Raw genomic sequence first — 12,852 nt, 5'->3', positions numbered from 1 at the left:
AATGAGCTGATGTTAGTGCTATCTTTAGAAAATTAAAGATTGTCCCACCAAAATAATAATAATAATAATAATAATTACAAAAAATCACCTTAGTTGAACCAGATTGGTAATACTACTGAAGGTCTGGTTAAATAAAAATCCTACCTCTCTACTGAGTAATGTGCCATTTCCCCACCATCATCTTTCAAACAAACAGCACTGCATGACAACATCGATGACAGCGGACCGAGGAGAAGATGAACGGGCAGCCCCCAAGCGCCCGAGATGCTGCCGTGCCGGCGGGGCCACGGAAGGCTGAGCGGCGAGGGGCCAGGGAGTTTCCGGCTTTGGGAGGGGGTGGCCTGGGGACCTCAGTGCTTTACGGGCAGTCAGCCCACGAGGCCGACCCCCCAGCAAAGCGCTCCATCCTGGGTCTTTCCCACTGGAGCCATCACGTTCCCGAGGGGTCCGGGGCAGCGGGAGGGGGCTGGGCGTGGACAGGGTGCATCTGGCTACAGAAGGCACCGGGGTGGCGGGCCGCGGGGCGGTCCACGTTCCCAGGGGGACGGGGTCCCAGAGGGAGGCCCCTGAGGGTGCCGGCGTCCCTCTGCCTGACACAAGCATGCCCCCAAAGGGTGCCAAGACTTGCAGGAAGAGTCTGGGAAGAGGGACAACTATGCAGGCGTGGGCTCGCCCCATCTCTGCCCCAGATGGTGGACGGGGCTGGGGGTGCCTGTGTGGCAGGGGACGCCTCGCCTGGGCCACCACGTTAAGGGCGGGGTGGGGTGCCAGAGAAAGGACATGTTTGTGGAAGCTTCCACATCTTCTGTCCAGGTGCCTCACGCTTAGCTCAGGCCAGACCCTGGAGGGCAAAGAATGGACCCCGTCCTCCCTAGAGGCCTGGAGGCCGGCATCTCCCCTTCCAGCCCCAGGGGCACCCTTGCAGCACCCGGGGGAACAGACTCGGGGGGAGGGCATCCACAGCCCCCCTGCCCACCCCCGCTCTGGGGCCTCTCTGGTGGGGAGTGGCGGGAAGAAGACAGGCACCGCAGAGCATCCCCTTCATGGGCTGAGAAGACAGGACTCTCCTCCCCAACCCCTACCCCCGGCCCCCCAGCCCCCCGGCCCGGTTCAGGCCTCCCCCCCGACTGACAAATGCTGGGTTCATGGAGTACGAGGCATGCGAATGGAAAGTACTCAGACCAAAGGGAGGGCATTACAGTGCAAAAGAGGCCAGTTCAACCTGAGAGATCCTGCCCCCGCCCCCGCCCCAGGGGCAGAGGGCCTGCCTGCCTGGGGTGGGTGAAAGGTTCAGGGGTGGGTGCAGGGCTGGGTGGGGTGCCCTCAACCAGACCAGGTGTTGATGGAGCTCCCACAAAGGGCTCCATCAGCCGGCCAAGACCACAGCCAGGCTGGCTGTCCCCGAGGGGCATCCAGCCCCGGCCCAAGGGTGCTGGCACTCAACGGTTCCTGACCCCAAGAGTCCTCTGGACAGAACAGCCAGCGAAGGGGCCTCCCTACCCAGAGCGTTCCAGAATGGACCATCTGCCCCCTGCCCCGAGCCATGCGCCCACAAGTCCCTCCTTCGACGTGCACAGCTGCCCGAGGACCCTCTGGGGAAAGTGACTCTCCTCTCCTCCCGTCTCTGTGGGCCTCCTTGGTGATGACCTCTGCCCTTGAGAGGTCAGCAGAGCCCAGGTCGGCATGGCCCTCCAGTGCTTCCAGGAGGGCCAGAGACCAGGCTAGCCCTCCAGGACTGGGGACTGGGGTCAGCCTTGGCCCTGGGCACAGACTGCAAGATTTGGGGGCGGGGTGGGGGTTGGTTACCCAGGGCTGGACAGGACCATGTGGGACAAGAAGCTGAAACCAGGACGATGCAAAGAGAGAAATGAGGTGGGGTGGGGTGGGCAGGTGACTCCAGTCCCTGCAGCCTTGAGGTGGCCCCAAAGCCCTGCACAGAGGTCAGCTTCTGTTCTGACTGGCTCGGGGACAAAGCTGAAAGTCATCTTTGGAAACAGGGGTTGCTCACCCTTCATTCTGAGGGGAGACAAGGCTGCTTGCCCCAGAGCCCCTCCCGTCTTCCCAGGGGGCAGGTGGAGTCTTTTGCAATGAAATGCCAACCCCCCCACCTGTCCCCTCCTCCCGATTGTGGGTGAGGCCGGGCTGGCAGGTTGCCAGCACACACAGGAGGCAGAGGGATCCCTGCAAACAGAGGACCTCGCGACAACAAAACAGTGACGGAACAAAGCCACCCTCTGACCGCTGCAGCTCCGGGGGCGGGGGCCTGAGACCCCGTGAGCCGCCCGGGCTCCCCCGGGGCTCACACCAGTTCCTGCCACTCCGGCTGCCACCCCAGCATGGCCACTGCCCGGTCCAGTCGAGTAGTACTGAAAATGACGAGGGTGGCAGCACATCTCAGGCTTAGCAGTGACAGGCCACGCCCCCAAGTCCAAACATCCAGGCAGAGGAGGGGCGGGGCGGGCTCGGCTGAGAAGAGCTGCTGGCAGCCCGGCGGGGCGGCCGGACCGGCGGGTGCGAAGAACGGCCGGGGGCCTAAGTCATTTGGTGCGGGGCTTCCAGCATCTCCATGAGGAAGGTGTCGATGGGCGTGTCCCCGATGAGTTTGAAGAAGAAGAGGTGTTCCAGGCACTTGAGGCCGATGGAGCGCAGGGCCGGCAGACGAAGTAGCAGCTTTGCAAACCTGCGGGACGGGAGCCGCGTGAGGGGCGGGCGGGGCGGGGCAGGGCGGGGCGGGCCCTCCCACCCTCCGTCCCGGCGCCCAGCGGCCCCCTGGGGAAGGGACCAGGCTCACTGCCCCATCCCCCTGAGGCTGCCACGGCAGGAGCCCCCCAGGGTGGAGATCCAGGATGAAGGTCCAGTGGCGAGACAGTGGCCGGGCTGGGGCAGGCTGGACGGGGCTTCGTGGGGAAGCTACGACACGTGAGCTTTCTCCAGCGCAAGAGGGAGCCACGGTAGGATTTTAAGCAGGAAGAAGGGCTATGAGAAGAGATCTGAGTACCAGCAATGCCCCTGGCTGCAGGGGCGCCAAAGGTGAAGCCGTTCCTGAGCTGGGAGCAGGTCTGAGCGCCAACAAGCCCTTCTCAGCAAGGACCAGCCTCCAGGGCCCCACGCCAGGGCCCACCTTCCCCAGAAAGAGCTCGGCCAGAGGCACCTGATGCCCAGACAGGGCGGGTGGGAGAGAAGGAGGCGCCTCGGTCCGTGCCCACCCCCTGGGGAGTTTCTGGGGAGGACGCTGGGTGGGGGAGGAACACAGGAAGACATTGGGAGCCTCTTGGAAAAGGGACGCCAAGCTTAGTGGCCCCGCTGCCAAGGACAGTTGCCGTGGGGGGGGTGACGGGGCCACATGCCCCTCCAGCGACATCCACATCTGTCCCCCATGCCGTCCCCATCCCACGTGCTGCCTGGTCTCTCCACATGCCCCTCCAGGGGCCCCAGGGCCTCATTAATTATTAACAGTGTCTGTATTTCAGGGGGAAAAGCCCCGTGCTTGGCTGCAACACTACCCGCGTTTTAAAGGCAGAAACGCAGCTTAGAGGCTGGAACGGGGCCAGAGAACGAGCTGTTTTCTGCTGAGCTGGCGAGATGGGCTAGGGCGGGAAGCCAGGAAAAACAGGCGGGCCTGCCACCCCTCCTCTCATCCTCCTCCGGGAAGTTTCACTCTAAACCAAACCAGATGAGGCTAAGCAAGACAGTTAACCCTGTGTGGCCCGTGCGTGCCAGTCGGCGGGGCGGCCAGCGGGAGAGGGAGGGGGCAGAATCAGGACAGCAGATTTGGAATGCCGTGAAGCCACTGATGCTTCCCCTTCTCCTGGACGCCCACGGAGCGCCCGGCACTGTGGACCCAGAAAGGAGACAATTCCAGCCCTTCCGGGGCCCACAGTCGGCCAGGAGAGACGGGCAGGTCTGCAGACCACGGCCATCTACTCTGCATACGCCTATAAACCACCTACTGTGTGCTGGCGTCCTTCCCCGCTAGGGGTGAGCACGCCAGGCCCCTACCTCTAGCGGTTCCCTTTGGCAGGCGGAGGAAGGCACTGACTTCGTTCACGTGCTTTACAGCGACAAGCACCTACTGTGTGCCCGCGCTGGGCCTGTCTTTTTGGTGGGGCTACAAGGAAGCGTGAGAGCGTGCCCGCTGAGGCCGGGAGAGCACCTCAATCCCCCACTGCCCTGGGTGAAGGCAGGGTGTCGCCTTCTAATCCACAAGAGGGTCTGAAGGGCTGGTGGCGGGGTCCTGCCCCGGGCGGGGGGTCTGCAAAGAGACCCCGAGGTCCGTCCAGGCAGAGGCTGGGCCGAGGCTCACCTTCCTGGCTGCTCGGGGTACTTGTGTTTGCAGTACGCCTCCAGGGACGCGTAGACCTTCTCGCGAAGCGTCTCCACCTCGGCCGGGTTCGAGAGCCCCTTGGAGTCTGTGAGGGAGCAGGGGCCGCAGGTGAGAGCCCTGCCCGGGGAACCTGCCCCAGGGGCCGAGAGCCCCGACTCAGACGAGGCTGCTCGAGCCCTGGCCCTGCCGCTTGCTTGCTGGCCACTTGACCTTGGGCCAGTCCCCTGACCTCCTGCCACTCAGCCCCATCTGTAAAGTGGGACGGGCCTGCCCCCGGGGCGGCTCCTGGTTACCATGGCAACCGCGTGGCCTCCAGAGGCCTCTGCTGCATCGGGTCTCAGCCCCCTGGAGCGAGATGAAGGCTCCAAACCCTCCTGTACCTGAAAGAGCCAGACCCACGCTCTGGGGGGCCCTGAAGCCATCCCGAGCCCTGGGACCCTGGCGGCAGGAGTCCAGGCTGGAAGGCTCTGCCTGTGGACGGAGATCCCCGGGGACCAGGGTCGCCAAAGCCCCCAGGGCCCAGGGGTGAGGCTTAGAAGCACGGGCCGCCCGGCTCATCCTGGTGAGCCGTCACAGGCCTCTCTCCGAGGCACCGAGAGCCCCCCGGCCGGGCAAAGCTTTGCTAATAAGCCCCCTGGGCTTCTTCATCTCCTGAAGTTGCCCAGTAAGCTGACATTGGACGAGCCTCTCTCTCTCTCTCCCCGCTGCCCCCGGACAGCAGCCACCACTGCGCATCTGGATGTGGGCTCTCACAGCCCTGAGTCTGGCCCCAGCCAGGCACGGTCCGTCCTAGTGGCTCAGGGGGCAGAGGCTAGAGCCTCCCTGCTGCTGGTCTGAAGCTGACGCAGTGTCCGGGGCTCAGCCACGGAACAGGACTGCTGTCGGTTGGCCTGTAAGTCCCAGACCAGGGGGGTCCCACACCGGCCCTGCCCTGGCTGGCTGATGTCCCAGTAGGAGCACTGCGGCCCAGTGTGAATGCCATGGTGGCCCAGGGTCCTGGGCACCTTGGGAACATGCCAGGCTCCGCTGCAACTGGGCTCCCCCAGGCCCTGGGGCTCTGCCAGCCCTGGACATCTCCCTTCTGTGCCCAGCAACCCCACGCCTGGGCCCCAACAGGTGAACCAGAGCCAGGAGCCAAGCCACGCACGACTTCAATGGGGATCCCGCCAGGCAGGGCCAAGACACATGGCTCAGCCTCCCATGCTGGCAGGGTCACGGGCTCGAGCACAAAGCTGGGGAACACACGTCCCTGGCAACGGGCTGTCCCCCACGAGCGGACTCCATCTCCACCCCGGCCCGGCCCTCAGCACTGGAGCCGGTAGAGGGCAAGGAGTCAGGGCCCGCGACCCCTAGGGCCGTCCCATCCTCCCACTGCCTGGTCAGCTCCCGGCACCTCCCCCTAGAAGCCCTCAGCAGCCCCAAACCTGCCCCCGGTGTCCCCGTCCACCCCCAAAACATCCGGGCTCCAGAACTCGGGCAGCAGAGGCGCGCGAAGAGGCCATCTCCTCTGGAGCCCAGGATGCCGGTGTGAGTGGGGCCTCGCTTTGGACATAGCGCCCAAAGGCCCGGCCAGAGCCCTCACCAAACCTCAGAGGATGAGCTCGGCTGCGCAAGCCTTGTCCGACCTTCACGAGGGCCTTGGGAAGAAGGTGGCATGGCTCTGCCCCCCTCGTAAGGGAGACACCGAGGCTCGGAGAAGGGGCAGGTCGCCGACGCTGCAGCACCCGTGAGCAGCGGGGCTGGGATGAGAGCCCGGGGACTCTAGTCCCCCAGGCGGGCTGACACCCGGGCCTGGACAGCAGGTGAAGTGGCAGGAAGGCAGTACCGGGGTTGAAGAGGACGATGGCGCGCAGGCAGCCCAGCTCCGTCTTGTCCATCTGCATGTCCCGCATCTTGGACACCAGCTCCGTCAGCACCCTGAGGGGGAAGCGGGCAAATGCCGACGTCCCAAGTCAGACCACGGCCCTCACAGGACCCGCCAGGAACCCCAAAGCGCTCGGGAGGCCCGCTGTGGGCCTGGAGGGCAGCTGAGAAGAGCCAGGAGACCGGGGGAGCTGCCCAGCCTGTCCCATCCCGCCCCGGGGGCACCATGCCTCTTCCTCAAGAAGGTCTGCGAATGGGATTTTATCCTGGGGGGCCAGAGACTAAAGAGGAGCCTCGTGACAGCCGGGCGAGCCAAGGCCCCGCATGTCCAGGGCAAAGCCCACAGCCACACGCCCCACGGGGATGCAGACCACACACGGCGGCCTGAGCGCCGCATTCCTGCCACTCCCCGGAGCCCGCCCGCGGGAAGGCATTTCCCCAGCTCCTGGGCTTCCCGGCTCCTTCCTTGCAGCCGGAGCGGGCTCCGTTCCACTTCCCGACACCGGCCACTTATTACATTCCCATCACCGTCCCCTCTCTAGCAGCTGGAAGCACAGAACTGTCAGCTGGGTGCGTGACTGGGGCCGCACTTCTAAACATGCCCCCAGGGGACGTGCTCTCCAAGAAGCCGTCTGTGGGCAGCAAAGCCCGCGCTCCACAGCCCCTTTGGGTGGCACTACTGTACACGAGCTCGTTAAAGGCCCTGAAACGTCCTGCGGCAAAGACACATCCCTACACTGTCTAAACCAGTGCTTGCCCACGGTACGCGGTGCCCCTCTGTTCTCCCTGAGCTGTCCCACGGGGCAGCAGGGCTCCCACATTTATCCCCGGGGGGCTACAGGAGGGGCTTCTGCTGCTCCCCTCTAACGTCAAGGCTCCTGTACTTGGGGGCTCGCCTGGGACCCCTCCCACCACCATCCCCACCCCCCACGCCCTGCCACCGGCTCCTTCCCACTCACCACTCCTGTGCCACGCCCCCCACACCCGAGGGACCCTGGGACGCCCCTCCCCAGCCCTTCCCACTCCGGCTGGCTGAGCTGACACCCAGGTCCCCAGGTCCTCCGGGCTCTTAGGCAAGGCCCAGAGACAGGAATGAGTAGCTCCCGTCCGCCCTGCCTGGTGCAGCGCAGGTGGGCCATGATTCTGGAGGTACTTGAACGGAGCCCCCTACCCACTACCCAGCACTGGCCCCCCGGCTGTGTGCCGAGGGGCAGAGAGCGGTGTCTCCACCGGGGACACGCCAGAAGCAGCGCTGAGATGCAGCCGGGCACCCGGGCACAGGGTGTACGCGGGCTCACAGGCGCCGCGATGCTTTTAGTCTCAGCTCGTAAGAGTCTCCGCCGCATCCGACATGACAGCAGCACAGAACGGTACCTACGGCACAGTCTACCTTTGCATTAAAAATAGGGCAGCTTTCCTTCCCATGGGCAGGACTTGAAAACATACTTGGAGAAAAGTAAACCAAAAACGTCAGCTGCGGCTGTCGGGGGTCCCTGGAGGGATTTTAACCTCAGTCCTTGCACGTCTCTGTATCTCCGCAAGTGTAACCCTCGTAAACAGGACAAAGGCCAAGCAGGTCACGGCCGTGGGCTGGGCTGGGCCCCCACCTGTCAAAGATGGCGCCCACCCCCGCGCTGTGGGCGCTATTGCGGTGGACGTGCAGCCCGGTGGCCAGGAGGATGCCGTCCTTCACGGCTATGGAGCGGTGGGAGAAGGAGGCGATGAGCAGCTCGTTCCAGCCTGCGGCGGGGAGAACACACGGTCACTGCTGTCTCCAGACCCCCGGGCCGCCCTGCCCCCGACCCCCGTTGGGCCCCCCAGAGGCAGCTCTCACCCTCCCAAGCCACGGTTCCCAAAGTGGGCTCCATGAAACCCCGAGCCCATGACCGTTCCACAGAAAGGAAGTTCCCGAGCATGGACGTTTGGGGGATGCCTCTACAGCGCGTGCAGTAAAGGCCCTGAGAAGTCCTGCACAGAGCATGTCCTGTAGCGTAGCTTAACCCAGGCTCCCCAACTAGGGTGCCAGGGAAGTCTCTCTCTGTAAGTGCCAGACGCTTGTGCCACGGAGCACAAGGGAGCTCCCAGGACCCTCTCCAGGCGGCCCTGGAGCAGCTGCCGCCAGTCTGGCCCCCCACGGCAAACTCCCAGAGACTGACATTTTGTGGGCGCCACAAAACAGCAAATTATTGAGCTGAAACAAGGGGTGTTTAGAGCCAAAGGCCAACTCGCCGCTCTCTCTACATGAGGCCCTGGCGCACCCAGCGCAGGCGCAAGGGCTACAGACGGATGGAAGCGATTCTGTGAGCAGGTGTCTCGATGACCCTATAAACTGAACAGCATGAATCGTCCCACAGGACTGTCACTAGTGCCCGTCCCAGCCACCACTCCTGAGTGCCCCGAAGGTTCTGCGCTGGCGGCTGCCAGTATCACAAGGATCATCCCACTGAATGCTGATTCAACCCCACAGAGCAAGTATCGGCCCCGTTTCATACAGAGGAAAACTGAGGCCCAGGGAGAGGAAGGGGTGCCTGGTCGGTGAATCAGAACGCCCTCCGACCCCGGGTCCCAGACTTTCCCAATCCCTGCGGGTCTGACGGCTCTGGGTGTTGGGTTTTGTGCCCCAGAGTGAAAACTCCTCTGGGCACGGGCTCTCCCCGCCCCCAGGTTCAGCGCGAGGGACACCCCGCTGGCCAAACACCAGGGCCAAGGACCAGAGCTCTGCGAGGGGCCGGACCAGCCCCCCAGCGCCTGCCCTACCTGCCACTCTGCGATCACTCTGCCTCTCTCCCTCTCATCCCCCACTGAGGCCCGCCCAGCCCCTTCCTACCTCTGACCCTGCTGCCACCTGTCCTCCTGCCCCCAAGAGTGGGCCCAGCAGGCGCTGGGCTGGCCCGATGCTCCTGTGGCTCCCAGCACAGGCCCGGAGCACGCAGGTCAGCAGGTGCACACCGCAGGGCCCAGTGCGCACGTATGGACCGGTGGGGTGGGGATCCCACCCAGCACCTCCCAGCTGGCCAGTCCCTACTGTCTCTCTGGCAGGAGCTTTGCGCCAAGGACCCCAGTGTCCCAGCAGAAACTGGCTTCCACGCGGCAAGGCCGTCATGCCCACTTTCCAGATGAGAGAACGGCCTGGAGGGCGGGCGGCTGCCTCGTCGGGACTCCAAAGCCGCCGCTCCCATCCCCCGCCCCCGCCCGCCCCCAGGTCCCAGGATCTCCCTCACCACCCGTTCGGCCGTGGGGTGTGTGCTGAGCACCGAGCGAGCTGTTTTTGCACCAGCTTCGCGCATCGCAAGCCCAGCCTGGGAAAGGGGCTGCGGCCTCAGTCGGGGGAGAAGGCAGAACACACAGCCCCCCGAGGGCAGCCCTTGCTGGACATGCTCACCCTTCCCTCTCCACAGGTCCCCCAGACGGCCCGTCACCCCTCTGAAGGCCACTAGGAGAGACCCCAAACTGAATCCTTCCTTATGAGGGAGGGGAGGGAAGCCCAGGCTGCGGTGGGCAGTGCCGGAGCAGAAGCCCCGGCCCGTGCCCCTTCCCCTGCGGCCCCACGCAGCAGCAGGAAGGCCGCGTCCCACCCGCGGGGCCGCAAAGCCCCCACCCCTCTCCTGTCCACGCCTGCCCAGCCCCCGCCAGGCCCGGCCACTCACCTGCCCGCAGCAGGATGACCTGGTCGTCCAGGGGCAGCTCGGAGAAGTGTGGGATCCGCTTGGCCCACTCCACCAGGGTGAAGAGCTGCTTGTCGGCCGCCTGGCAGATGTTGGTGACGGGGTCATTGGGCTGCGGGAAGGGGCACCGCGTGAGCACCGAGCAGAGAACGCAGCCCCAGGCCAGGTCCCGCCACACGCCTTACCCGGCAGTGGCGGCTGAATAACGCCCCCGGTGACACCCACGTCCTATACCCCAGAACCTGCTAATGTGCCACCTTACCCGACAAAGGGGACTCTGCAGACGCGGCCAAGTTAAGGGTTTGGAGATGGGAGGTTACCCTGGAAGAAGTGGGTGGGCCCAGTGCCATCACGAGGGTCCCTACTGGAGCGGGGAGGAGGTCAGAGCGGAGAGAAGGCGTGAGGACGGAGGCCGAGGTCGAGGAGGGAAGACGCTGCCGGCCCCGGAGCCGGAGGAAGGGCCGGGAGCTGAGGAACGCGGGCAGCTCCAGAGCGGGGACAGGCCGGGCAGCAGCTTCTCCCCGAGAAGGGCCAGCCCTGCCGATGCCCTGACTTGGCCCAGGGCCACTGAGCTCAGCCTTCTGACCTCGAGAAGCGTGAGACACTAAACTCTGTGCTGTCTTAGGCACTTGATTTGCGGTCACTTGTCCTAGCAGCCACAGGAAGGACACCGTGCTACGACCCACTCGGTCCCCACCGCAGCCCCGGGGGCTGGGGCCGGGTGACCCCGTGTCACAGGCCAGACTCGGGGGTGGCACTCAGAGAGGGTGCATCAGAGGCCCCTCCAGAAAGTTCTAGCCAGAAGGGGACACCCCGGTCATTCTCAGAGACGAGGAAACCTGGGCGGCCTCCGCGGCACCCTGCTGCTCCCGGCTTCAGCCTGTGGGGCTCGGGTGGACAACCTCTGGGCCCGGGGACGGGGGGACCGAGGCCCGTGCACGGGATGTGGAAACCCCTCATTCCAGAAACCATGACGGCCAGGCAGCCACACGGGGGAGGCCCCCTCGGAAGAGCTTCCCCTGACAGAAACCATCCGCCCCCCAATGACGCAGCCTAAACAACCCAGCCCCGTGAAGGGCCTGCTGAGGGCTCTCGTGGGAGGCCCGGTGACCAACTGGCACCGAGGCCACCGGGGCGGACAGAGCCAGGCGAGCAGAAAGGGGACCTGGGACGCCAGGAGAGGCGGCAGCCGCGGGGCGTGGCCAGTTGGTCCGCGGACCTCAGGGGGAGGGGCAGACAGGCACCAGCCGCTGGGCGCCCCCGCCCCCACCTGCTCTGCAACAAACCTCCCAGGAGCGTCAACCGGAAGTCCACACACTCGCTGGGCCCCGGACACCACGTGCCCAGGACACCCTGCGGGCATCGCCCACCCCATCCCGTCTGATGGACAGCGGCAGCCACGGGCACTCACACGAGCGAAACACCCAGCAGCTAGCGTGCCAGAGGCCAGGGCCAGGTTCTCGCCGGAGCCACTGCGGCCAGGCTGCACTCCCCGGGGACCGTGCTCCTTGCCCTTCCACACCGCAGGGCAGCCCCTCGAGGTGAGAGCACAAGCCTGATGGTGGGGGGCATGGGGGAGCCATGCAGGGGGAAGCGGGGGGCGTGGGGAAGACCCGAGGAGAGCCCCAGCGGTCGGGCCTTCTCCCTGGGCACCAGCCAACGGCTCCCTCCGAGCCCTCAAGGGGCCCAAAGCAGGTCCGGGGCACAGGCTGTCACCCTGAGCCACTCCCGGGCAGGCCGGGGCCTTGTAGGTGAGCACAGTCACGCCTAGAGCTGGGGGCAACGTCTGCCTGCACAGTGGGTGCAGGACTAGGCCTGGGGGGCTGCCCTGGGGGAGGGGGCTCCAGCTCTGCCCTGCTCCGTCCCGCAGGGTGGTCTCCAGCAAGTACTTAACTTCTCCGAGCCTGGATTCCCGCTCAGAGACAAAACAGGCCACATGCAACGGCAGTTTCTGGAGTTCCAGCCCGTGCCTGAGAGGGCGGGACCTTCCCTGTGCTAGGAGGTGACAGCGGGATCCCGAGGCAGAGGCCCGAGGCTGCCCCAGGGCAGAGAGGTGTCGCCGGTGTCGAGAGAAGGGGCCTAACAAGCCGTCCCCAGAGCGGGGGACCCAGGCCAGCCCAGCTCAAGCTGCAGCACGAAGGCAGACCCGCTGCCTGGCCGGCCCGCCTGCCTGTCCCCTAGACCCCCCTCCGCCTGCTCTGAATTCGTGGAGAGAAAAGATGGCAGATTTGTTTTCTTCCCAATAACGTCCTTACTTGACAAAATCAAAAGCTGGCAGGCCAGGACTTCTCTTTCGGGGTTTCGACTCAGTCGTGAAGCCCTCCCCACCCCACACTGGGACCGGAGAGGGGGCGTGGGGTCGGGCCGGACCACAGACCAGACGGACCGCTGAGCATCACAGCCGACGGGAGTCATTCTACGAGAGGCCGAGAGGCGGCGCGCCCAGGAGAGGGCCCGCCTTCCCTGGCACGCAGCCGAAGCGGGCGTCTCAGAGGGGCCGTGGTCCTGGGGCATCACAGAGTGCGGGGCAGCAGGGCGGCCTGCGACCCCCCACAGATGAGACGGGACCCTCACACTCGGAGATGGGGGTGGGGGCCACGTGAGAGCACCTACGGGCAGGGCAGGGTCCCGTGGAACAGCCTGATGGCAAGGATGGAGAATTAACCCACTGCACACGCTGCGGTGTGGCCCCCACGTGCTAGGGGCCGTGAAGAGTAACGTCAGGGGCGCTAAGCCCACAGAACAGGGGCACCAGGGGGGTCAAAGGGAAAGGGGCTCCGCGAGGAAGTGACACCTCTCTGAGGCTGAAGCCCGAGGAGGAACAGAGGGAGCGGCACGTGCAAAGGCCCTGGGGTTGGGGCAGGGAGCTGGGCAGGTGCGTCCGGTGCCGTCTGGGCCACCGTGAGCCGGGGAGACCTCAGGGCAGGCCACAGGGCTGTGGTCCCACCCCGACCACACACGGGAGACATAGATGAAGTCTGGACCTAACGCTGCCCGCAA

At 65.4% G+C, this 12,852-nt stretch overlaps 1 protein-coding gene across 7 annotated transcripts in view; it reads right to left on the bottom strand.

The window, feature by feature from the left end:
* Positions 1–53: 53 nt before the first annotated feature.
* RXRA (retinoid X receptor alpha) overlaps positions 54–12,852 on the bottom strand; it is a 96,653-nt gene continuing 83,854 nt past the window's right edge. For all 7 annotated transcript variants that reach the window (XM_067742790.1, XM_067742791.1, XM_067742797.1 and 4 more), the window contains 5 exons: positions 9,835–9,964; positions 7,795–7,927; positions 6,150–6,241; positions 4,304–4,409; positions 54–2,680 (listed from right to left, as the gene is read on the bottom strand). In XM_067742790.1, coding sequence (XP_067598891.1) covers positions 2,533–2,680; positions 4,304–4,409; positions 6,150–6,241; positions 7,795–7,927; positions 9,835–9,964 — 609 coding nt within the window. In that variant the 3' untranslated portion in view covers positions 54–2,532. The remainder of the gene's footprint in view (positions 2,681–4,303; positions 4,410–6,149; positions 6,242–7,794; positions 7,928–9,834; positions 9,965–12,852) is intronic.

Source organism: Pseudorca crassidens, chromosome 7, assembly GCF_039906515.1.
Source record: "Pseudorca crassidens isolate mPseCra1 chromosome 7, mPseCra1.hap1, whole genome shotgun sequence".
Taxonomy (NCBI): Eukaryota; Metazoa; Chordata; class Mammalia; order Artiodactyla; family Delphinidae; genus Pseudorca; species Pseudorca crassidens.
The sequence above is the reverse complement of the archived record's forward strand: the minus strand, read 5'-3'. Positions and strand labels throughout refer to the sequence as shown.